Genomic DNA, 25,080 nt, shown 5'->3' with positions numbered 1-25,080 from the left:
TAGATGTCAAAAACGCTGTGCTGATAAATAGGTAGGAAACAGAATGAGCTCTGTAGCACAGCATTACTTCCATAGCTTACAAATTGCACAGAAAACTTATAACACAGATGTAAGATTACATACAATAAAAGGGTATGCATCGAACCAGTTAGAACGTGTGCCTGTTAGAAGAAGCAGGGCACGGGAGCGCACGCACACGGCTTTGCCCAGACTGACAAGGGTGGTGTGCAGTAAACTGAAGAGTATGGCTCATTCAGCCCTCTGTGCTTCTGTATCAATAAATGTCTTTTTCTGCCTGTCCAGAAAACTACCTTTTCATCTATAACAAATTCAGGTCCCAACCATTGGTTTTGCGATCTTTTTCTAGCATTAGATTTATTCATATACTTTGGCATTTTGGTGGACAGGTTCGTTTTTAATGAAAACCATTTTCTTTCTTTCTCTTTCTCCCTGTCCCTTTGTGCTCATCCCTCTCTGTCTGACAGACCCTCCAGGCCCCCAGTACAAAAGCAGCTCCAAGAAGGACAACTTGGAGCAACTGTTCCCGGCAGTATTGGGACAGGGCTGTGGCTGACCTGGTCAGAGTCAGTGGGCGGCTCAGCTCAGCAAGCAGAGAGGCTGAGTTTGCCCTTTCTTCCACCTTGGGCTTGCAGTGGGCGTGACCCAAGCCCCAGGCAACAGCAGGCAGCACTTGTTTTCCTCCGTCCCCTTTCACTCACAGGCTGGGTGGCGGGGAGTCTCTCCCCACCCTGCAGCTTGCAACCATGTCTTGCACTTTCAACCTCCTTCCTGCCTCTGGACCGGAGCCCCGAGGCTGAAGGCTTAAGCTCCACTTTCCATTTTGCATCTCTGTCCTGCTCCTGGTGTTCAGAAATACGTCTTGTAATCTAACCCAGCAAAGTCTTCTCGATATTGTCTTTTTTAATTTTACCCGCCATTGCTACGGTGGGAAGAGGTGGTTCTTGCCTCAATAGATACTCAGATTACACAAACAAGTTTAGATAAAGCCTGATGAAATATTTATTAGCAAGGAGTTGAATGTGCCTGATTTTAAGGCTTCAAATGATTTATGTACTCGTTTCTTGGAAATTCATCTAAGGATCGCACGCTTAATTTATGCTAGGCCCATTCTTTTCCCAGATAGCCTTACAAACAGCTTAGGGAATCCAGCCTTTGGTAATCACAGTCCTCTATTTAGAGCACAGGGAAACTGGCTTCTACGTCACAGCCACAACCGATGCTCCAAATTCAGAACCACTAACTAGACCTTCCCTTTCAAGGAGGTCCCTCAGGCAGGAAACATTCTGTGTGTTCTCCCCACACCCCAATCCTGCTACTGAAGTTTATTTTCATTGGATTTTCCCGGGATACCATAGTAGTATAGTCAAATGGAAGAAGAGATTTTTACCTGGGTCCAAAGCCCTTGGTAATTATTACCTAGGATCCTGGACTCTAGTATGATTAGAACTCGGTCTCCCCCCAGCCTTACTCCCCCATTCAAGCCCTCCTTCCAACCCCTGCCCCAAACCAATGTATACCTGACCTCCTCCACCATCTTGCTCCAACAGCTCTCTGTGACTGGAAATATTTATTAGCAAGGAGGAGACGAATGTGCCTGATTTTAAGGGCCCAGCTCTCTGGGCCTTTCCCAACGGCCCCCTTAACCCCCTGCACTTTTCGGAACCTACTCAAGTCTCACCTTTAGTAATGTTGCCTTTCCTAGTGCCACTAACCCACCTTTTCCTCCTCTGAACTTCCCTCTAGCACTGATCGACATTTAGCCCTTTGCCCTTCAGGGCCTGTCATCTTATGAACATAGTATCCTTCCAGTATGTCTGAAAGTACCTTGATGCCTAAAGCCAGTGTCATGTGTCACAGATGCTGGTACATTATCTCTTGATCCACCCAGTAAAGCAGGTATTATCACAGTTATATTATTATTCCTATTTTTCAAATGCTAAAATTGAGGCTTAGAGATGTTCAGTAACCTGCCCTACTAGGAAGTAGCAGAGCTGGGACTTCTCTCTACCTACCCATCTGTAATTACTTTCTAGTAAAATCAGAACGGCAAAGAGGTCTGCTTCATCTCAAAGTCCAACCCCAAGTGACTGGTTATCGCTGCCCAAAGTACTGGGTTGAAGAGCCAAACTCAGACTCAGCAGGAAAGCAAACCATCCAGGATGGAAGGACAAGGTCAACCGTGGGTTCAGCTTTGTAAAGGAAAAGCATGCAGGCCACCTGTCTGCCATCCCCCATATCACGCTAACTTTCTTGAACTAGGATGGAGTCTTCTATTAGTTTGTAGGTTCCATAGCACTTAGAACACAGTGCTTAACATAGGGTGGAGGAACAGTAAATAGGTACTGCTTGACAGGAACATCAACATTCTCGATAAGGCACCGCATCGTGGAGCTGCACAAACAGCTTGCAACAGCTGTACCGAGGGAGAATGAGTGAAGGGCTCTGTCCTGGACCAGCTAAACAGCTTTCACTTGGTGAACGATTTCAAGCTAACACGCGTGCAAAATACAGTGTGAAGCTTGAGGGAAGTTGTTTTATCCAGAAAACTGAGTATCACTGTAAAAGAATGAGTTTTGCTTCTGTATGATGATAATACCTCTCCTATGAACCACCACTTGGCACATACCCTGCACGCAGGTGTTTTTAAAGGTCATGCCTCTCTTCTGGAGCTCAGCGTACCCCTGCACCCCTCGCTGCCACCTCCACTCTTGTCAAGTAATGAATCCAAAAGCGAGAGAAGGTGTTTCCAGCGTATACTGTTGTAAGTTACCGGAGGCAAAATTACAAATTACCACCATTCTCCTACAAGCAGAGCGCTCCTCCCCTCCCCGGCTTCCCTCCCAGACCATCTCCTGCCTCGGGCTGGGAGTTCTCTGTTTCCGTTTCATCTCTTTTCCATACCTCGGGACAGGGATGTGTCCAGGAACCCAGGCCAAAAGTAGCAGATTTATCACCGTGCTAATGACAGCGAGCTGCATGCTGAGTGAATTCTGCAATCCCCCTCAACTCCTTCTTCTGCCAAGACCTATGGAGCTGCAAGATCCAGCCGATTACAGAGACTGTTACCTTCACATGAAGAATGGCCCTGTTGGAAAATGCAATTAGGTATCAGCCATAAGGCTATTTTTAGAAGCTTGTTTGGGAAGCTCTCAAAAGCAAAAAATGCCATGTGGTGGGAGGTGTTAGCCAACTGGCCGGAATTGAGCATCACTAAACAGATTTTCCACCTACCTTTATCAAGTTGCGGCATTCTAATGACCCACCTCACGACCCCAAGGGATGGCTCATTGTTCTGGGAATAGGTATCTACGTTTGTGCAGTTTATAGAACTCTCAGTCCTGGTGGCAAAACCCCGCCTCTTTATTTTCATGAGCAGTATTTCCCAGGCTGGATCTGTGGAGAATATTTCACCCTGTCATTCCAAAATAGCCTCCCCAGGGCTTTGGAAGGGGAGCCTGGTCACTCTGGTAGGAACAGGGGAAGCCACAACACACTAGGCTGAGCACCTATGGGAGGCGCATAGCTGGGGAGTCGCATGGTCAGGGAGGCCAGCCGTCGAGGACACTCTTTGGCGGGGAGGCTTGTTGTCGGGGAGGTAGTTTCCAAGGGGGCAGGCAGCCCGTATGGGCTCTAAAGGAGCAGGTCACTGTCCAGTCTCCTTAGGAGGGTGGTACCCAGGCACGTTAGAGGCTCGTGGCACCTGCGCCAGATACCCGGGAAACCAGCCAGGCGCCACAGCGGCATCGGTGCTCCATACTGTGGGCGTGAGAAAGCCCTCGATGACCTCCTCGCCACAGCACGGTCTCCTTTTATTTGAAGACCGTGTGTGCCGTGCTTCTTTAAAAATCAAGTCAGCAATGTCTGAGGCAGACTGGAGGCTCAGCCCAGCACCACCCCTGTGCCCCCAACTCGTTGACTCTGCTGGTGCAGACACTAGGGTCACGTGGGGAAGAGAGCCCACCTCTGGCCATGGCTGGGCTGGGTTTCAGGTCCTGGTGGCTCCAGGCTCATCCAGTACTCATCCATGGGCTAGGTTTCCGCCTCCTCACCCCCTTCCAACACATTCCCTAAGTTCTCACTCGCCCCCACTTGGAATTAGGGTGCAATGATCGCTTCCACCCAGTCATTGGCTCCCTCTCTGTGCATAGTTCTCTCCAGGGGGGACACGTGGAAGGCAGGGCAGACCTGCACAGTGACACACCAGGAGACGGTGGCTTCCGAGGTGGAGCTGAAAGAACTGGGGATGTTTAACCCAGGGAGGACACATCTAAGTGGAGAAACCATAGCACCCTCAGATGTGTAAAGGGGTCTCACTGCTCATGAGAGAGGATCCTTTTTCTATGCTGTTCCAGAGAACACACCAGGTCCAAATAGGAAAATTCCAAGGAATCAGGTGTCAATAGCTCATCAGCAATTCCTTATATACAGTTTAACCAGTGGAACAGCCGGGGTACATATAAGTCAGAGGTGAAATGACCCTTTCATTCTGTAGAAGGGACTCCTAAATTGTGTGGGGAATTAAACTGAATGACCTCTGCCATCCCTCCCAATCATAATATTCTAGGAGTGCCCTAGAACTTTTGGGGAGTGACAAGGTCTCCTGTGACTGCTTCATTGGAAACTCAGTTCAGGTGTAGCCTTTGAGGCATAGAATGAACTGTATATGAGGAAAGGAAGCAATGAAGTTCCCAGGCTTTCTCAGAATCCCCCAGTGGTCTGATCACATCTCCCCAATGGGACGTGCAATACAGACAGCGCTGACATTTTAACAAGTGTGCTGAACGCTTGGACATAAACTAACCCCAGGGCTGCTGTTGCAGCCATGCCTCCAGCACCGCATCACGGAGTTTCAGAGACAGAGGAAGCCTGGAGGTCATTTGGTCCCAGCTCCTACCCAGGGCAGGAATTCTCCATCTAACAGCCCAACAGATGGCTGCCCAGCTTCTGCTTGAGCGTTTTCAGGAAGGGGCTCACTGCTCTGCCAGGAGATTTAGTCCATTTTGAGACAACTTAATCCACGTGGAGACAGTCCTCGTTGTGAGCTGTTTCTTCCCCGTCTTGAGCCCCAAGGCTGCCTTCATTCGACTTGACGTTTACCCTCAGCAGTAGGACAAAAATAAATCTGTTCTCTCATCCATATAACAATGTTTAGATTTTTAAAGACAGCCATTGTCTCCATAACTCCAAATATTTTTTTTTCCTGTTTAAACATCTCCAGTCACCTTAACCATTTCTCACATGGCGTGGTTTCCGAGCCCTCACCATCCCAGTTACCATCTTCTAAGTATTTTCTATTTTACTAATGTTCCTTACAAAAAGTAGCTCCTAGAACAGATAACCAACTGTGGTCTGACCACTGCAGAGTACGGCGGTGCTCTCACCTCCCTTGATCTACACACTAGACCTTTATTGGTGCAACGTGGAATTAGATGTGTTTCCTACCAAATGATCAACTGTCGTGTTCATATTAAGGTTATCATCAACTAAAACCACCATATTTTTTGACACAGTTTCTTATAGCTTAAAAGAAAGAAGTGGATTTAAAAGGGATCCTATAAATTATTAAAAGATCAAATCCTGCCTCCCCTTTCCTTAATAATAGACACATAGAACTGTTTAAGAGACTATAGCCCTGGCAAAGATTATGAGTGACATACTAAGATAACTGAACCCACAGAGAGTCCAAAGGTGAAATGTGTGCTTATATTGATACGCCAGGGCCCCAGCCTTTGCAGCCTCTTGTTCCACACATCCAGGGCCTGCAGGGCAATGCTTGCTTGGTCTTTCATACTCTACCTAATTTTTTTAGCTCGCCACCTGCTTCCTAGGCCACGTCTTCCTCCAGCCCACTGGAGACTCACCCGTGGTTTCCTTTGTGTCTTTGACAGGTCGCCTGAAGGAAGAAATCACCCAGCGGCACATGCAGCAAGTAGCTCTAGGTGGGTACAAAGTGGAGCCTGCAAGCAGACGGGGAAGGTAATACAGGCTGACCTGGTATGGGAAGCCCACACCCAGCTGAACAACAACCCATCCAGAACCCTTGGGAAGGTGTAAGGAGGGGAGGTTTGCGGTCAGTGCAGCTTTCTTGGGACGCCCCTCCTCTCTGGGACCAGTCAATTGGGACCAATTGACCAGGGACAATTCACCCCCTATGTCCCAGCTCCTCAGGGTCCTACTCGGAGCTTTCTAGAACCATGACTAACTCATCGCAGCAGTAACGGTTGGTGATGAAAACAGCTACCAGTGGCTGAACTATCTCTGTGCACTGGTTTATGTGCACGTCTCCTCATCCTCACAACAGTCCTAAGAGCGCAGTGCCTTTTCCAGATGAAGGTGATTCAGTGACTTGCCCAAGGTCACAGGCTAGTAAGTGTTGAAACTAGGACTTGAACCAGGTCTCTGAGTCCACACTGGGCGCTCTTGGTCCCCATGCAATTTACTGCCCACAACAACGATGGGCCCACTTCATACATTAATAATGCAAACACTAAACCAACAGAGTGATATCGTAAGAGGGCCTGGGCACCTTTTAGGCAGTGGGCATCTGCAGAAAATGCCCCCTTGTGACATGTGACCCAAGGAAGTCACCCAGGAGGAGTGTGCAGCTCCCTGGAAGGCTGGTGGAACAGGGCTCCTGGGCAGGGCCCCCCGTATCCTCTCCCACTAGCCTGGGATCAAGCCTTCTAGAGCTTTGATTAAATAAGCAATTCATATGTTCCGAACAACGGGATTCCCCTGGAGAGGGGCTGGCCCCTGGAATGACCTGCAGTTGGAGAAATCCTGTGCGCAGGATCTCTGGGGGTAATGGAGTAGAGCCCCAGCGTCATGAGGGTAACCCATCTGAGCCTAGTAACTTGGATTATTGGGAAGGTTGCTTGTTTAGTTTTGGTCATAACAATGATCATACCAAATAACTACTGATTACATCAGAAACACAGAACAAGGAAGCCTAAGACACACTGATGGAGCCTGAGCTTTTCCCTGTTGGCCCGGGACTGAGGGGTCAGGCAGATGTGCTGGGCCTGACCTCCCATTGCCAGAGGCCTGGGCAGGGTCTTGGAGCCAGGACTCTGCAGAGCACCTTCCCCAGCACACAGCCAGGGCTGCCCGGGGCCCTAACTCATAGCGCCGTGCTTGGGAAGGGCACAGGGACCTCTGTGGGGAGCTGCGCCGAGGTGCAGGTCACCGGAGAGGGAGTCATCCCTAGCACTGGCTGCCACCTGGTCTCTTCTTCAGTCTTCATGATGCTTGTTGAACAGAAACAATGATGTGGAAAATACCACTCAAGTAATTCCAAGGGCGGTTTTGCTCTAGGGCCTGGGGAGTCGTTTCCATGGCTTTCAGGGCAAGAGGTGTTCCATCCTCTATGCCCCCGCCCCCCGTCCCAACCCTGCTGCGTCTCTTCAACCGCAGGCTCCTCCTTAATTCCTGTGTTCACCTCTCTGGGAGCCTTCTTATGAACTATAGCAGGTGTCAGGTGCAGCAGGGCCCAACTTTGCCTGAAGTAATCAGCAAACTTCAAACAGAAAGCACTTTGGCTGAAAGTCTAATTAAGAGCATTTGAAATACCTATTTATTTTAAAAGCATACTATCCCAATTAGAGAAGAAGTGTTACCATCTCCCAGCTGCCATTTTGAGATCAAATGCCACATTGTTATCCAGACGCCTTAGGAGCTTGTCTGATGGGGCTGTGGACCCGCCGGTGCACATGTGTCCCAAGGGACACATTTCAGAAGGGACTTCTTCTCATTGAGAGAAAGCTCTCAGTGCAGCAGATCATTTACAGCACCATTTCCTGCCTTAACCCTTGCCCTTCAGACTAGCCTTGGGGCTGAAGGCCAGGAGCCATGGCTCCTGTAAGAACAAAAACAACTCGCTCGGTGTATTTGGCTTCCTGACGTCCTGTAGTTTGGGCTTCAGTACAGGGATGAGGCAGTGACTACACCTGGTCTCACCCTTCCATTTCTGTGGGTTTGTGTTGCGGTTCCTTCCCCCTTTCTGTTCTGTTTCTTTGTCTGTTTCTTCTCCTCCCTACTTTCCCTCACCCTCCATTTCAAGTATTCCCTTTGATATTATTTCTTTCTTTTACCTACATGTTCCTAAGTTTCCATGAAAGTGCAGGTGGGGTCGCTTGGTTGAGTTTGGGGTTTGGGGGGGTTAGGGGGGTCAGGAGTAATAAGCAAGTCTGAGCAGGAGAAGTTTTCTCATGTATTTTGCATAAGAATATGTCTCTGCTTGTATAAGTAGACATACGGCCAAGAAAATTTGCAGAAGTGTAATCTTGTAAAGCATACTTAATGGTGAGGTGAGAGGCCCCGTGTGGAAGAGACAGCAGACTGATGAAAGAAGGCCAGATCCAGTGGAGAGCATGTCACCCTGTCAGGAATTTGGGGAACACTCAAAATGTATCACTTCCTGATTAATTTACTACATTTTACTGCTATCTCTGCTCATGAGGTTATTTACGATGACTGCGTCTGTGTCCTGGACACACTGTCTCACGGTGTGCTTCTGTGCCTCTCTTCCCAATTCCACCCTCAGTGACATCCCACTGGCAGCTTGAAATCAGCCGCAGTGGGAGTATCTACGCCAAGGGCAAATACTGTTATAAACTGGGGCTTTCTTCCCCAGAGAGCTGGTTGTTAACCATTTCCCGCCACGCCACTCCACGCCACAGAGAAGCACCCACGGAAAGGCCCATTCTGTGCGTGAGCATCTTTGCTCTTAAGAAGCCTTCTACTCCCCTTCCCAGCTGAAAGTCCACATCATGGCGCTGCCTGCATTCACTGCCCACCCAAGGAACCTGGTCCTTTCGAAAGGCAGTGACCAGGGAAACCGACGGAGGCGGTGGGGCAAGAGAAGAATTGGGCCCAGTGGGCCCCCTGGATGTGACAGCCAGAGCTGGAGGGGGTGGGTTTCTTAAGAAAATCATCAATGACCGGTTCTAAGAATATCATCAACAAACAAGTTACTGGTGGACTTAGAGCAGGGCTGACTCCCGCACACTATTTCAGGAAACAATAAAACTATTATTTTTCAATGAAGCATCATTTGAAAGTGATACTAACTGAACTAGATCGAGCTGGCTGAGTTGAGAGTGCTTTGCTGAATTCAGCTGTGTGTGTTTTTCCCTCTCTGTTGTGCTAGCTCCCCAACGTGGTAAAGTGTTGTCAGTGATGCAGCGGGGACTAATCAGCAGACGTTTCTTGAGTACCTCCCCATGTGCCATGGCTCTAAGCTCTTTCCTTGTATTTCCCTCTTTGAAGCTCCTAAAATCCCCATGCGGGAGGTACTACTATTATCCTCACTTTACTTAAGGCCCAAAGGGGTTAAGGTGAACCTACCCAGCTTTGCTCAGCTAAGGATGCAAATGCAGATGCAGCTTGAGAGCTTGTGCTGTAACCACCACACCGCACGGCCCTCAGCCCCAGGCTGAGCACTATGGAGTCCACAGAGGGACAGGGATTCAGTGCCTGCCCTCGAAGGGTGCATAGCCAGCCCAAGGGGATATATACATTAAAAAGATAACTCTTTATCTAATTCCGGATTTAGACATATGTATTATTCTATCCACTGACCTCTTCCTACTGTAGCCCCAAACCAAGTTGGCCTTGACCTCCTTCATGCAGCCTTGCCCACCCGCTTCTCGCCAGTCTGCTTTGTCCTTTAGCCTTGTTTTGTAATTATTTATTTCCATAGCTATTCTCCACTCTAAAATGTGAGCTCCTGGAAAGCTGGGGGCAGTCAAGTTAATCTCTGTACCCCCGGCAGCCAGCACAGGCAATAAACAGGCCAAGTCAGTGCTTCCCCAGATGACTCCCAGACTCACACATCTTGCAAAAGTGGAATGAGACATTTGAACATAAAATAAGTCCATCTAAAAGAAGTAGAAGGAGTAAGTGCTTTCGGAGCCCACAGCTGAGCGGATTACAACACAAGGCAATAAATCCGACTCTGTCTTATCTAGCCACCGAGCAGAAAGAGGAGTACCCAGAGTTACACAGTTTTCATTTTCTGACCACAGGAAGCATACTAACTAATTTATCTGCAGAAATAAAATGTCTTCTGGAACTAAACACAGACCAGAATTTATCGTGGGGACCTTTGTGTAAAGGACACTGAGTGACATAGTGAATGATGTCGTCAACTGCAGTTTTACAAAAGATACCGAAATGTTCCACAAGATGATTCTCGCATTGACCCTCTGTAAAAGCGAGAGGCCTGACATTAGCGCGTAACTCACTGAGAGGTGATGTACTCCAGGAACCCTGCTTTCTGACGGCCTCACAGCTCAGGGCGAGCCCAGGAAGCCATCCCAGGAACGGGAGCTGTGCCCTCTCTCTCAGGTGTCTCTTCCAAGCAATATTTGATCAGGGCCTGGATCTCCTGCAGCTCACAATCAAAATTCTACCACGTGCCTGTCATTAAAATTCAAAAGGCCCATCGCACTACCAAGTAGCGTGTGAAATGTGGCAGGTGAGAGGGACAGACCATCAGAGTTCCAGGATCTTAACAGAGAGAGTGGCCCCTGGGGGGTGTCACCAAGGCCATGGGCCTGAGCTAAGCCTTGAAGAATAAGCAGGAGTCAGAACCACAGAGAGGAGGGTGGGAGCAGGGGATAGTTGTCGTGTGTGTGCTGGGGTGGGGAGTGGGGGGAAGGCTGATTCGAGGTGTGTGTGTGTGTGTGTGTGTGTGTGTGTGTGTGTGTGTGTGTGTGTGTGTGTGTGTGTGTGTGATATGTATGTATGAAGGGGATGTATGTGTATTTAGTGTGTGTGTGATGTGTATGTATATGTATGTGGGGGGGTGTATACAGTGTGTGTGTGTGTGTGTGTGTGTGTGTGTGTGTGGTATGTGTTTGTTTTGTGCTTTGTGGGGAGTTGATATGAAGTAGTCCAGAAAAAGGCTAACACAGTGAGCTGGGCCAGTTCACTGAGAGCCTTGAATCCAAAGATTTCTCTCACAGGCAGTTGAGCCACTGAGCATTTCTGAGCAAGGAAGTCTTGGTCAAAGAGGCCTTTTAGGAAAAGAAAGCCCCAGGCGGTAGCTCGAACTCCTCAGCATTTGCTACCTGACTGATGAGTAAATAATCTGTACCACCCTGGAGACCCCCCTCACCCAAGCCTTCACCCGGCCCCTGCACTGGGTGATTCCTCCGGGTACACACGCCTGCAGCCCAGGCCCAGGGAGGGGTTGAGGACTCCTGGCCATCTCTGGGTAAACCTGCTGCAGACACTGCCCAGCGAAATCTGGGGCTGCCCGGGGAGTCCCACGCTGACCACATGCCACGCAGAAGCGACCCCTGAGAACAGGCCACTGTAGCTGCAATGCCTCGTGGGGCCCTTGGATTACCACCGGGTAGTACACGCTACCTGACCTGAAGAGCCGGCAGTGACAGCGCTGAATCCCAGCAGGGCCTTAATGAGGGTCGACAGAGGCACTGACCCTGAAGGCTCCCTGTTCTACCTCATTGTTCCAGCTTAGAGCGCTCTGAGGAGTTCTTTTCTCCTGAACGGTGTTCCTGCAGTGACCTCTTGTGGCGTCCCTGCCATTCTCCAAAGACAGGCCACCACCACTGCCACCTTCTCCCGTGTGGTGGAAAATTAAGCCTGAGTCTTGAAATGCTTTTTGGAATTCTGAGCCCGGGAGCCACAAATCTGAGAGAAAGCAAAAGGCCAGACTGTCATCAATTTATTCAGCAGACTGGACTGAGCACCCAGTATGAGACCAGGAATTCCAGGATGAGGGGAGGAACCACTGATGGAGACAACTGGAGCAACCCTCCCGGCATCAGCCAGCCCAGTGGTTTTCAAATGGGCTCTAGGGGACCCATTTGGGCCACCCTGTGGCCCCTTTGGGACCACAGGGTGAGGGTGAGGGGACCCAGGGTGCAAATGGCAGGACCCCAGGATTTTCACCTGGTTCAACCAAAGCAACTTCTGTTTCTCTTTTTGTCATTAAGCCTTTGCTTGAAGAAAAGGTTCTGAGCTTCGAACACATCTTCCTCCCTTCGGAACTTGCAGCTCTTTCTGAGACATTTCCAAAGGCAGACAGTCCAAGCTTCCCTTCCCCAGAGCTATCTCAGTTTCCCCTGGGCTCACACGGAACTCTGCATATGCTTCTATAAGAGAACTTGTCACTTGTATAGTAATTATACAAGTATAGAAGTCTTTTATCTTTATAGTATAGAAGTCTTTTATCCTTCTCCCCCAGCCCCAAGCACAGTGATTGGCACACAGAAGGTCCTCCCTAAGTGTTAGCTGAATAAATCAGTGATATCTAAGGGATCCGATTTTTGCCTTAAAGATTCACCAGCTAAGGGACTCTGTGCCTAGGTTCCAACATCTGTAAAATGGGGGTGGTTGGATTAAATGATATCCTGTGCCCAACAGCCCATCACAGTCCCTGGGACTTAGCGGACGTCTACAGATCCCTGGTTGAATGAACAAATGACTCTAACACTCCTCAGCCGTCAAGTGCCACAATTGTATCTCTTTGTGGATACAGAGTTCCTTAAGACATGCAGAAAACACTCACAGCCTTGGCAAGGAGACGTGCGAGGGCTTGGATTGGTTAGAGATGTTTTCATCCTACCTGAAATGAATGATCTAAATGCCGACCCTTTGGAGTAAGGGAGAAAGAAAAGGAAGCAGCTGCCCCAGAGGCTGAGATGGCATCTCAGCTGGTTCCAAAAGGACTCAGGTGGCTCTGTAGACCAGTGATAAAGTCTCACCACCTGAGCCGATTCTACTCCACAGGTGCTTGTGAATATAGGGTCAGCTTCGGTGACACAAGGTCCTTGGCCAAATGTCCAGGCTCAAGATGGAGGCTGGGAGTCATAAGGAGTCCCCACCCCATTTCCCTGCCCAGTTCCCAGTTGCCAAGGCTCCAGACCCTTTGAGGAGTTCCGACTCCCTCAGCAGCCGTTCTGGAGAATGGAAGGCTGTGGGCATCAGCCCCGGGGTGAGTCTTGAACTGCGACCATGGTTTAGTAAAAAGAGCACTCGCTCTAGAGTCAGGAGAACCCTGGTTGATGGTGCCTCTGCCATTCGCTAGTCATGTGACTTTGGCCCATTAACCTTCCTGCATTTCCGTGTCCGTAAGGGAAGAAGAACACCTACTCCCCAGGACTGATCTCAGTGCTGAGCGAGGTGTATATGTGATGGAGCCGAGGACAAAGTAGATGCTCAGTGAATTGTCATGAACCGTGACTCTGGGTGTCGGGAACCAAATGCCCAGGCAGTGGGCAGAGCCCCTGGCCACAGAGCTACCACAGTCCTGGGCTACCAACATGAGTTGGCATAACTGGTGGAGGTCACCATGGTCCCCAGTCACCACGTCTCTCTACCCACATTTGCTCACAGGTTCTATAAATCACTCTTCTTTGCAAAAATACATCAAGCCCCAGGAAGGGGCTGTCTATTCCTTTGAGCACTTGAACACTGATGATCCTGTTACCGGTTGCCAGAGCCACATTTTTCATTGTGCAGATATGCAGAAACCATATGTGCTGCTTTGAGTGAATTAGGCATTTGACCAATGTCTCCATCAGTTGGGACTGCTGTAACAAATTACCACAGACTAGGTGGCTGATAAACAATGGAGATTTATTTCTCACAGTTCTGGAGGCTGGAAGCCTGAGATCAGAGGCAGGTTCTGGTGAGGTCCCTCTCCTGGGCGCAGACTGCCGGCTTCTCGTTGTGTCCACTTGTGCTGGAAAGATCGAGCCAGCTCTCTGGTCTCTTCTTAGAAAGGCACTAATCTCATTCATGGGGGCTCCACCCTCATGACCCAATTACCTACCTGCAGATACCATCACATTAGGGATTCGATTTCAGCATGTGAATTTTGGAGGGGACACAGTCCATAACAATCAAACACAGTAGACAAAATTCTAACCTCTTGACTTCATCTGCAAAAATGTATCTGATAAAATATACCACGGCCGGCTCCTCCATCTGTCCTCTCTTGTGTTTGGCCAGTCTCAGCCCAGAAAAGTTCTTACTGTTTTGCAGGACCTATTCTGTTGCAAGCATAGTGGAGCTGGGTAAGACCTTCCTAAATCCCCGAGGAAACTGATGATGAGTTTGGGGAAGACCTACCAACAAGAAACCAGGGTCGTCTGTGCTCAGATACAAACGATGGGTGCTTTGTGTTCCAAATAACCAACATAAAGCTCTAAGTGGTGCTCTGAAAAAACTGATGTCTATTCAGAAAACCATGAGGGCACTGTTGTACAGAGAGCTGTGGGCAGGGGACACCCAGAGAGCAGAGCAGAGCAATTTCCGTATAAAAAAAGAAAAGGAAAAGAGAAGCAGGGAGAAGTGAATTGTACAGATAAAGTCTATGACCAACCATTGGGGATGAATCTGGCAATATCTGAAATCTGCAATATCTAGAAGATATTCAACCTCCACCACCTGGCAATTCCACGCCTAGGAACATATACCTGAGATGGTGTCACATGTGTGCCCGAGGGGGCACTCCTGGCAGCATTGTTCTTATCATAGCAGACAGTCAAACGAACAAGAACCAAGACAGGAGACCACGCAAAGGTCCCCCGTAGGGGGTGGATAAGGGAGCGAGAGCTGTGATACAGTCATACAGTGGAACACCTTAGAGAATTCAACATGGATAAACTAGATTTACGTGTAGCAGTGTGAATACGTCTCAAAACACAATGGTGATTGAAAGAAAGAAAATTGCTGAAGGATATATATGGACCCATACCATTTGTGTAAATTCCAAAATTTTCAATAGTTTTTGTCGGGGGGGAGGGAATGGGAGCTTTGGACATGAAAGATTCATAAAACACACAAGTACAGGTGCACAGTCCGACAAACGGTTATAAAGAGAACACTCTGCCGCCCCTTAAGTCAAGAAATGGCTAAGTAATGTTTACAGGGCACTAAAGACACAGAGCGCGAATATGAAAGCACGAAGGGAAGGCTATGGCGCTCCATCAGGACAGTGATGTTACCTTCAGGGAGGGAGGGTGGGGCTAGGGGAGGGCACAAAGGAGGCCTCCACCAATTCTGAACCGTTCTAGCTCCAAACAAAGCCCAAGTCTAAGGCAGCTGTGACAAACTGCTGATTTTTAGATTATCCAAAATACTATTGTTATTATATCATTCTTTGAATATTTTTTTGTGTTTGTAATGGTTTATAATAATTTCTATGAAGGACTAGATTCCAACGGTTCAGAAATCAAACACAAATGACTGTTCTCGTGGAATCATTGTGTTGGTAGAAGTGGTAGTAAAAAGTGAATCCCAATTCAATTCAATTCATCTTCATTTTCCTCACTACCGTTCACGTCAGGATCATTTTACTTAAAGAGGAAAACGGAAAGTTTACCGCCATTCATTTTCTCCTCCAGGTGCCTTGTATTCTCTGGGAGGGACTAACAGCTGCAGATGGTCTGCCTGCATGTTGAACAATACAGGGGAAGCGCCTGTGAAGGCTGCTTTTTATTGCTCTCCCCCTGTTTCTATAAATCCTCACAATGGAGAGAGTTCTTCTCCTGCCCCTGGAAGAAACTGGGCAGCCCAGTAACTCAATTGTTCATTGTTAATTACCAGCAAAACAAACAACAACAAAAAAGACAGAAACTCACAATGGTCATTCTATATTGTAACTAGAGTCTCAATAGTTCAAATTTCACTCAAAGAAAAGACTTCCCTCCCTTTCCCCAGCTAAGGCCAACCACCAGAAAGAGAGGGACATGGTCAGCTCCTTCTCTCTCTAACTCACTTCTTCCCTCAGCCTGCTAAGCTGTTTCCCCAGAAGGAGTTGGAGAGAAGAAGGAAGGGAGGAAAGGCAGTTGGTAAAGATCACACTGAACTGGTACCATTGTAACACAGCTTTGTGCTCTCTGGGCCCAGCAAATGTTCAAAGATGACTCTTGCTCTTTCGGGGTACTTTCACGGGTCCCTGGAGGCCCCTCACCCACACATTCCTTGTCTCGAGGGAATGCACCTCGTTCGGACAGTTGCTTACCTGTACAGGTCAGGGTCCAAACGGGAAGCAAGTGGCACTACTCAAATTAGCTACTGTGAAGAGAGTTGAATAAAGTCCTGTTGACAAAGGCGTGAGCAGAGGGTAGGGAAACCACAAAGGAGATCGCAGTACCCCAGAGGTAATAACAGCAGCAAGGCAGGAAGCATCAGGCCTAAGAGGGCAAGGGAATGAGCAGTTATGAAACTTGAAGACAGAAATGGCTATGCAGCTATGGAGAACAATATGAAGTTTCCTTAAAAAACTACAAATACAACTACCATACGACCCAGCAATCCCACTACTGAGCATATACCCAGAGAAAACCATAATTCAAAAAGAGTCATGTACCACAATGTACACTGCAACACTGTTTACAATAGCCAGGACACGGAAGCAACCTAAGTGTCCATCGACAGATGAATGGGTAAAGAAGATGTGGCACATATATACAATGGAATATTACTCAGCCATGAAAAGAAACAAAACTGAGTTATTTGTAGTGAGGTGGATGGACCTAGAATCTGTCATACAGAGTGAAGTAAGTCAGAAAGAGAAAAACAAATACCGTATGCTAACACATATATATGGAATCTAAAAAAAAAAAAAAATGGTTCTGAAGAACCTAGGGGCAGGACAGGAATAAAGACTCAGACTTAGAGAATGGACTTGAGGACACAGGGAGGGGGAAGGGTAAGCTGGGACGAAGTGAGAGAGTGGCATGGACATACATACACTACCAAATGTAAAATAGACAGCTAGTGGGAAGCAGCCACATAGCACAGGGAGATCAGCTCGGTGCTTTGTGTCCACCTAGAGGGGTGGGATAGGGAGGGTGGGAGGGAGGCGCAAGAGGGAGGGGATATGGGGATATATGTATACGTATAGCGAATTCACTTTGTTATACAGCAGAAACTAACACACCATTGTAAAGCAATTATACTCTGATAAAGATGTTAAAAAAAAAAAAGTAATGGCTGTGCAAAAAGGCTCTGGCCGTCTGATAGGAGCTGTGACCTTCAGTAAAGCAGGGCATCCAGCTCGTGGCCTCTACAGAGATGTCTGGGGAAAGAAATACCTCAGCCTGTCTCCTCCCGTGCTCTAGCCCCTGCCCATGTTCCCCATCGGCTGAGTCCAGCCAGAGGGCGGAGGGCAAGGAAGCCCACTGTTCTAGCAGCCAGGCTCCTGGGGTGAGGAGCAGAAGAGGAGAGGGCGGAGAGTGGATTTGGAGAAGCAAAAGGAACAGGCCCAGCTCTCGCAGGCTTCCTGTGGTCCACCGCCAGGTTTGTTTCTCCTAAGGTCCCTCTAGGTGGCTTTATTAAAAGGGATCTAAGTGTTAAGTGGTGCGCCGGAGGGTCTGAGTGCTGTGCTGGACCCCGCTCACTCTGGCTCACGAGCACTGACCAGGGGCATCTCCTCCCAGCTCCAGATTCAGGAGCACCATGCTGGTGGCGTGAAATCAGTCACACCACAAACACTGGCAAACACTACAAATCAGGGCTGTTTCTCTCCAGGGAGCTGGTTGTGACACATCTGCCAGCATGCCTCTGATCTCAGGTGACCCTAACTGACTCTCCTCCATGCTGGAGCCCATGTTTTGCCACAGAAATGGCAGCCACTCTGCTCTTCTTCTCACACAGCATCACGTGCCCCACCCTCTAGAGTTCTTGAGGGGAGTCACAGTTCTGTCCACAGCACACACACACAACACACCGTGCACACAGCACACACCATGCACACACACAGCACATACCATGCACACACACAACACACCGTGCACACATAGCACACACACAACACACCGTGCACACACACAGCACACACCGTGCACACACACAACACACCGTGCACACACAGCACACACCATGCCCACACCATGCACACACACAGCACATACCATGCACACACACAACACACCGTGCACACACAGCACACACCGTGCACACACAGCACACACCATGCCCACACCATGCACACACACAGCACATACCATGCACACACACACCACACACCGTGCACACACAGCACACACCGTGCACGCACACAAACACATGTCATGCGCACACACACACCACACCACAAACACACAGATTCCCAAGAGTTCTCATCAAGCTTTCTGAGCTGTCTCCTTCAAGCCCTCTCCCTACCTTGGGAAGGATCTCTACACACATTACCCCCAGTGAAGCGGATAAGGTGGGCTGAAGGCAAACTACTAGGGTCTTTAAAAAAAAATCTCCAGAAATTTCTTTGGGCCCTTTTCTAACGTCAATGTGCGCATTTAGGTTGTCTGCCCACTCTTGCCACCTCACTTTGAAAATGTGCCGGTTCTACTGTGTAGTCTGTTTCCGAACTCACTTTTGACTCCGAAATACAACAAAATTTTGCCAAATGAACAGATTGGCTTACAAATTGCCTAGTAGCAAATAAGTTTTCCAAAAGTGGAGGGAGATGATTTTATTAAGGATTCTCAGTTCAATTCCTAGAAGTCCTAAAATTTCTTTTACAAGCCAATCAAGAGAATTGACCAAACCCCACTAATCATTATCATTAGAGGTTTTCACAGGAGGAAGGCCTGTGCTCACCCTCACAGGTGTGGGGAAAACTGCCCTCCCCAACAGGTCATAGGTATCCTGAGAACACTCCAGACTCGCTGGGTCCAGTGTGACAAGGATATAGCTGGGTTTCAGGGATGCCAAGCTTCCTGCTAATGTCTCTCTGAAAAGCCACTGAGATTAAGAAATGTGGTCACCACTGGTCAGTGAGGCAAAAGTGACAAGAGGGTAGAATTGCCGACGGACTCGGGCTTGTAGAGAAACCCTGAGTTCAGTAATGTCGGCACACTTCTGAGGAGTGAGGAGGCCTCAGTGGGCTGGACGCAGGCAGGAGCAGCCTTTGCACAGGCCTGCCTCTGAAGGGGGTGGGGAGAGGGTACCAGGAGCCTCAGAAGGAGGTGCCAGGCTCTGAGTGGCTGCGCCCAGAGAATGCCGACCGGAACGCAGAGATGGGGCTGGGGTCCCAGCAGAAAGGACTGTGGAGAGCTGGGGGAAGGAGAGAGCTCCCATTTGAGCAGAGGTGATCGTGGTCGGGAAGTGAGTAAGGAGACGAGAAGCATCTTTCCTGGGAATGCGGGATGCTCCTGGGGTCTCCCTTGTATCGCTTGCAAGTCCACACTGACCCTCTGTGTGGGCCGCATCCTCCTCCGGGAATGCAGTGGAGGGGAGCAATGCCGAAGGAGAGAGGCCACCATCCCAGGGGTCTGGTCATGGGCAGAGAGGCCCAGAGTGGACGCAGAGGCAGTTACTCAGGAGGGAAGGGACGCAGCTGGCCTTCCATGGGCAGAGTCCAGGCTCCAAACCGGCATGGGGAAGGATTTTGATTGTGCTAAAGCTGGGCCAACTGTGCTCTTGGAGAGCGCCCCATACTCCCTGCGGGTAGGACAGCAGTGGTGAGTGGGGACCTGAGCAATGACTTGAGCCCTGGGTCCGCAGGGTATTCACCACGCCCTTGAGTCCGAGCCTGCTGCGGACAGCGATGGTGTTACACAAAGTCAACACCAGGAGGCATGGTGGCCCTAAGCACCTGTCAGCGTGTGATCACTCCAGCTGGCAATACATTTGAGCCATTAAACAGGAAATGGTCTGATGGGGAAGCCAGAATCTTTGCCTCTGAGCTGCTGACCATTGTGGTAATTGAGCTACTGACATCATCCATCTTGGGTAGAATAGACACTTTGACTTCGGAAGCAAGGGGAGGCTGTGATCTGGGCTCTGTGAGACAGTGTAGCCCAAGGAGGCCCAGAGTGGGTGTTCAGGGAGCGAATCCGTAGTTGGATAGCTAAGGCCACCTGCTGGAATGCCTCCGTGGCTCTGCTGTCTCGTCTGCCACGGTAGAGCCACGTAATTCACGGCCTTTCCCGCGCAGGGCACCGGCCTTTGCTCCTTGGAAGACCACAGGGCCCCTTTCGGCTGGTGCCTGGTTGGAAATGTCAATACCGCCTTCCTTAGGATTCCTAACACACAGTTAAGGAGACAAGCAGGCTGGCTCCGGGTGTTCTGGGGGCTGCCTTGGGGGGGCCAGGCTCCCGTGGGGAACGTGGGTAGCGAAGCTCCTCGCACCCATCAGGCGAGCTGCAGATACCGGTGGGAGCAGCGTGCAGGCCGTGGTTTCGGTTGGGAAAGGGCAGTCTGCACAGGCTGGCACTCGGGGGAGAGACTGAGGCTTTTTGTCAGCCCCGGCCCCGCACCTGAAAGGCATTCATGGAAAAGAGCATCACCTTCAGATACCAAGGACGAGTCAATACCGACCTCAGTGATCTGCCCCATGGCTGCCTTCATTATGCCAGTCGCTTGCAAGGGAAATAGCACCAGCTTTGATGTCAGACAGAGCTGGGTCCTGACTCCAGCTCTTTTTACCAGTGGTGTGATCCCGGGGAAGATGACTTCCCCTGTCAGAACTCAGTTTCCCCATCTGTGATGGGCTTGTTATATAAGGGCCACAGAGCAGCCACATGGTGGATATCGTTATTCAGATATCCACCACCTGCAAGGGCCAAGTGCAGGCAGCCCAGCCCTACAGAGAGTGTGACTTCCTTGCTTCAAACCCCTGAGCTCCTTTGCCCCACAGTGGCTTCCCAAGGTCTGGAAGGTGGGCGGGGGGCAAAGGGCCATGTTGGCCCCCATATAGCATCCTATAGGAACCCCTGCAGGTCCTGCATCCTCAGTGACTCCTGCATGGAGTACTTGCACTGAAACTGGACACAGAGCCTTGAACGGTGTTTCTTAACAAGGGGCGAGCGTCGGAATCACAGGGGAACCTACCATCAAATCCTAACTCAGAACGCCTGGGGTAGGGCCCAGCAGTCTCTGCTTTTACAAGCACCTTAGGTGATTCTCAGGTGCACCCCCAGTAGAAAGCCAGTGAATGAAAGAAATGAGATTCTGCACATTTCAGACATTTACTGACTGTAGGAGAGTTTTGGGGTGTGTGGGTGTGTGTGTGTGTGGGTGTGTGTGTGTGTGTGTGTGTGTGTGTGTGTGTGTGTGTGTGTGTGTAGGGTATGGGGAGGTGGGAAGAGAAGGTACAGTGATCTTTCCAGTGACCCTGAAATCATGCCAGGTATGAGGGGACCCACAGGAGGCTGGCCTTCCCAGCAAGCACCCACTTGTTCTTGTGCTGCTGGTTCCAAACACCTGACACATCAGAGGTGGGGTCAGCCTGAGATGTGCGTGCCCTTGAGTCACCACGCCCTTGTAAGTTTCAGTTACTATTTGACTGCTCAGGGCTTCCTCCGTGTGTGACATTCAGATCTACAGCCGCTGGAATGAAGCCCTTCTTTTTCGCTTCTGTATTGTGTGGGAGACAGCTGCCCACACAGACTCACAGTGTGACCTCATGGGCCACTCGGGGCTATGACCTTCAGTGCTCCCATCCCAGCCAGAGTCCTGTGCTTGAAAGGAGGACTCCTTGTGCCTCCTGTCAGGTGACTGGAGCTTCTGTCCCTGGCCACAGTCCCAGCGGGCATGGGGACCTGCAAAGCGCAACTGCCCTTTACGTACTCCCTTTTCCTCTGTTCCTGCTCAGTCGTTTTGTCTGGTTCCCTTTGAGTTCCCAGCCCCTCTTTCTCTTGAGAGAGGGCTGATTAGCCAAGCAGCAGGAGCAGCCAGGGCCGTCTCCTGGTGAGGTTACAATGCATTTCACTCAGCAGACATCACTTTGGCGAGAGGCCCCTTTGGTTGTCATGGCAACACGGGTAGCTTGTGTCTTGGGGGTACGCTGTGCCCTCATTCTGGCTGCCCAAGCTCCCTTGCCCCAGCTTTCTTTCCCAGATCCTTTCACCACCCTGGCGCCACCTCACATTAACTATGCTTCAGTTTGGAGCAGCTCTGTCTTGACCAGCAAAGCAACTACTTGGCTTGGCTATCAGAGGAATAGATCACACCATTCCTCTCCGCAACGCCCTCCAGCCTCTCAGCTCTCTCAAAGCCAACGTCCTTTCCAGGCCCTCAAGGTCCTACCTGATCTGGCCTCAGTTTCCTCACTGGCCCAGCCTTCACCCCAGAGCAGGGTCTTCACTGCATCTCTCAGGGGGTTCCTTGGTATGGGATCAAAAAGTGTTAAAAGGACAAAGGAGAGCCACAGCTTTTCTTTTTTAACAGACTCGGAGATACATGTGTCCATTTCTGAAACCATTAGGAAAGGAAATATTCTGTTTCAAGTCCTACCGTTATCAGTTTGGTGTTGAGATACTTCCTTCAGTTTATCAGGTCTGACGTCTCCCAGAGAGGACGAGGGCCAGTGAGCACGGGCAGCATTGAGGGCACCCTGGATGCGGAGTCTGAACAAACAAAGCACTGGGGAGATACAAAGAGCAGAGGGACCAGTCCCTGCCCTCGAGGGGCTTCTGGTGCCTAGGCCTGGAGGACCATGGGTGACGAGGACAGGCAGTTTGGCTCATGCATGCACCAGCATGGGGGACAGCACAGCCTTCGGCTGGGAAGTCTATGGTATCTATGAGTGAGACACTTGCTCAGGGGTGAGGTACTTGACACAAGGGACAGAGGGTAACAGGTGCCTGGCAGATAAAGAACAGAATCCTGATCCGCTTAGCGTATTTATCGATGAGTTAGATCACGACCTCAAAGCAGCCCCAAGGGAAAGAATAAGGCATGCCAGAATAAGGACCTCTCAGCAGGCTAAGCCCCCAATAAATGGGAAATGTTGCCTTTGTGATTAAAAGGATAATCACACTGAAATAGAATGCGTTTCGACAACCACTCATAAATATAGGAACGTGGGTAAACTGGCCGCAAGCTTAACAGAAGACAGTGACAAACTGACATGGCCATGACAATGACGAAGCTGCTGAAAAACAAAAACAGTGCTGGGGGCTGCCTGGTATAAACATCTAGCTCTTTGGAACCAGAAAAATTGTGTTCCCGTCCCAGCCCTACCACTTATTAGCTCTGTGACCTTGAGTTACTCACCAACCTCTCCGAGCCTCAGAATCTTACTGAAATGAGATGGTAATGCCTTCACTGCTGAGTTATTTTGAGAATTAGCAATAAGATGAGTAGACCACCTAGCCCAGCAGCTAGTAGAACTTGGCAGAACCTGGAATACAGAAGGCGCTCGGTAAATGGTCATTGTTAGTAATTCACCTCCTATAGAAATATAGAACGTAAATTTTTCAAGGCTAGGAGAACTCTTCTCTACCCTGCCCCTCTCGGGCCTATCTGGAGTATGATGTCCAGATTCAGGCTCTGTACTGCAGATGGATTAGAAAGTCACCTTACTACTGAGCCCTTAGGTGAGAGAATTAGGCAGAGTCAGCCCGGGAATAAAGTTCCAGGCACATGTGGTATTTTGTTGTTGTTGCTGTTGCTGTTAAAGTATTTAAAGAACCATCAGATTAAGAAGGAGGACAAACTGTGCTGCTCCAGAGCTCCAAAGGAGAGGTGAAAAGCAGTTAGTGGGGCAGGTCTCAGCTCCAATTAAGAGGAAACAGAGCTGCCCGCAACGAGGTATGCTGTGTAAAGCACTCAGCCTCACCCCCGGCAGTACGGGGGGAGAAAGCAGATGACCATCCTCAGAAATGTTATCGGAGGAATTTCTGAATCGAGAGCCTTGCAACCAGACAAACCTGGATTTGGATCCAGGCTCCTCAAGTTAGCCACGCGGCCTTGGGCAGGTTAACCTCTTTGAACCTCCATGCCCTTATCTGTGAAAGGGGAGCAATAATGCCTCCAATGAGTGCCAGAAGGATTAAGTCTGATCATGTCCAGAAAGCACCTAGCGTGTGATAGAGTCTCCCCTCCAAAGAGTAAAAAGTGGGGCTGCATGACTCCTAAGACGCCTTCTGAGGCTGAGAAATGCAGTACAACCACCGAGAGCCTCCTGGGAAGATAGACAGACCCCACCCACCAGGCTGGAAAGGATGGGCTCCAGACGAGCACACAAGCCACCAGAGCAGGCAACCCGGCAACAGCAGTGACAGCTAGCGTGTCTGGGGGCACAGCCCTCACCTAGGACTTGCCAGGGCCCTGTGGGCAGGGCGTCTGAGCGTGGTCCTCAGCCCTGGGTGCACATTGGGTAAATCGGGCTTAGAAGCACTGCTTCAGAGGGAAGTCAAAAACGGGAGACATGATTTGAGGCCGGAGAATTCGGCACCTCAGCTGATGCAAAGTAAGATGTGAGCCGTTTTAGTGATGCCTTCTTGGTTTATGAAGGGCTCAGTATCAGAGGAGGGGGAAATGGTGTTTTGCATCTTCCCTGGGGACTCAAGAGCAAACGAGTGAACTCCATGGTAAAAGGATTGGTAGCGATACAAGGAAGAATTCCCTTCCAGTGACAGATGTGGGACAGTGGGAGGGACAGTGGATGGAGCATAATCATGGAAGCCTCCTCTGGGGCTCTCAGCCGCGCAGAGGTTGCCACCCAGAGGAGGTGGGTAAAGCAGGCGCCCATCCAAAGGCCCCAGAAGGACTCACAGGGTCCCCTTTCACCTGGGACGCACGATGACTGTGTCATCCGCTCTAAACCACACTCTCCCCTGACCTTTCTTCTTCGCTGGAGGGAATCATCAGCATCTCCCTTCTCCAGGTATCTCAGAAAACACACCCGTGCCCTCGACGCCAGACCTGCTGGAAGAGAAGCTGCGATCACAACTGCAGGAAGAAAAGAGAAGGTGCCCTTTCTTTTCGCCACACACACCCTGACCCCAGCCCCTTGGGGCCACCTGGAGCTGTGGGGCAGGGCAGGGTGGCCACGCCCGTCCCAGGCCAGCAGCTACTCTGGAAGCGGGTCCTAAAATAGCTGGAGGAGGTGCCACCTTTCAGCAGGCGGTCATGAGATGCAGGAAGCCGAGGCAGGGTGAGGCTGGAGTGGGGAGCAGAAGGCCCAGCCAGGCTCCAGCGCTGGGACCCCCGAATCGGGCAGGGAGAGCAGCCTCTGCAGCCCCAGCCCAGGCTGCAGCCCAGGAAGCGGCGAGTCTTGTCTGCTGCTGCCCTCTAGGGGAGCCCAGAAGTATGACCATGGAGGACCTCCTTCCCCCCCACTTCTCTCCT

At 50.1% G+C, this 25,080-nt stretch overlaps 1 protein-coding gene across 1 annotated transcript in view; it reads left to right on the top strand.

The window, feature by feature from the left end:
- Positions 1-25,080, top strand: part of KIF6 (kinesin family member 6) — a 388,295-nt gene that overhangs the window by 341,910 nt on the left and 21,305 nt on the right. Inside the window, exons 16-17 of the mRNA XM_060162791.1 lie at positions 5,910-5,960; positions 24,617-24,701. Coding sequence (XP_060018774.1) covers positions 5,910-5,960; positions 24,617-24,701 — 136 coding nt within the window. The remainder of the gene's footprint in view (positions 1-5,909; positions 5,961-24,616; positions 24,702-25,080) is intronic.

This window comes from Lagenorhynchus albirostris, chromosome 10 (genome assembly GCF_949774975.1).
Source record: "Lagenorhynchus albirostris chromosome 10, mLagAlb1.1, whole genome shotgun sequence".
In the NCBI taxonomy this organism is placed as follows: domain Eukaryota; kingdom Metazoa; phylum Chordata; class Mammalia; order Artiodactyla; family Delphinidae; genus Lagenorhynchus; species Lagenorhynchus albirostris.
The sequence above is the reverse complement of the archived record's forward strand: the minus strand, read 5'-3'. Positions and strand labels throughout refer to the sequence as shown.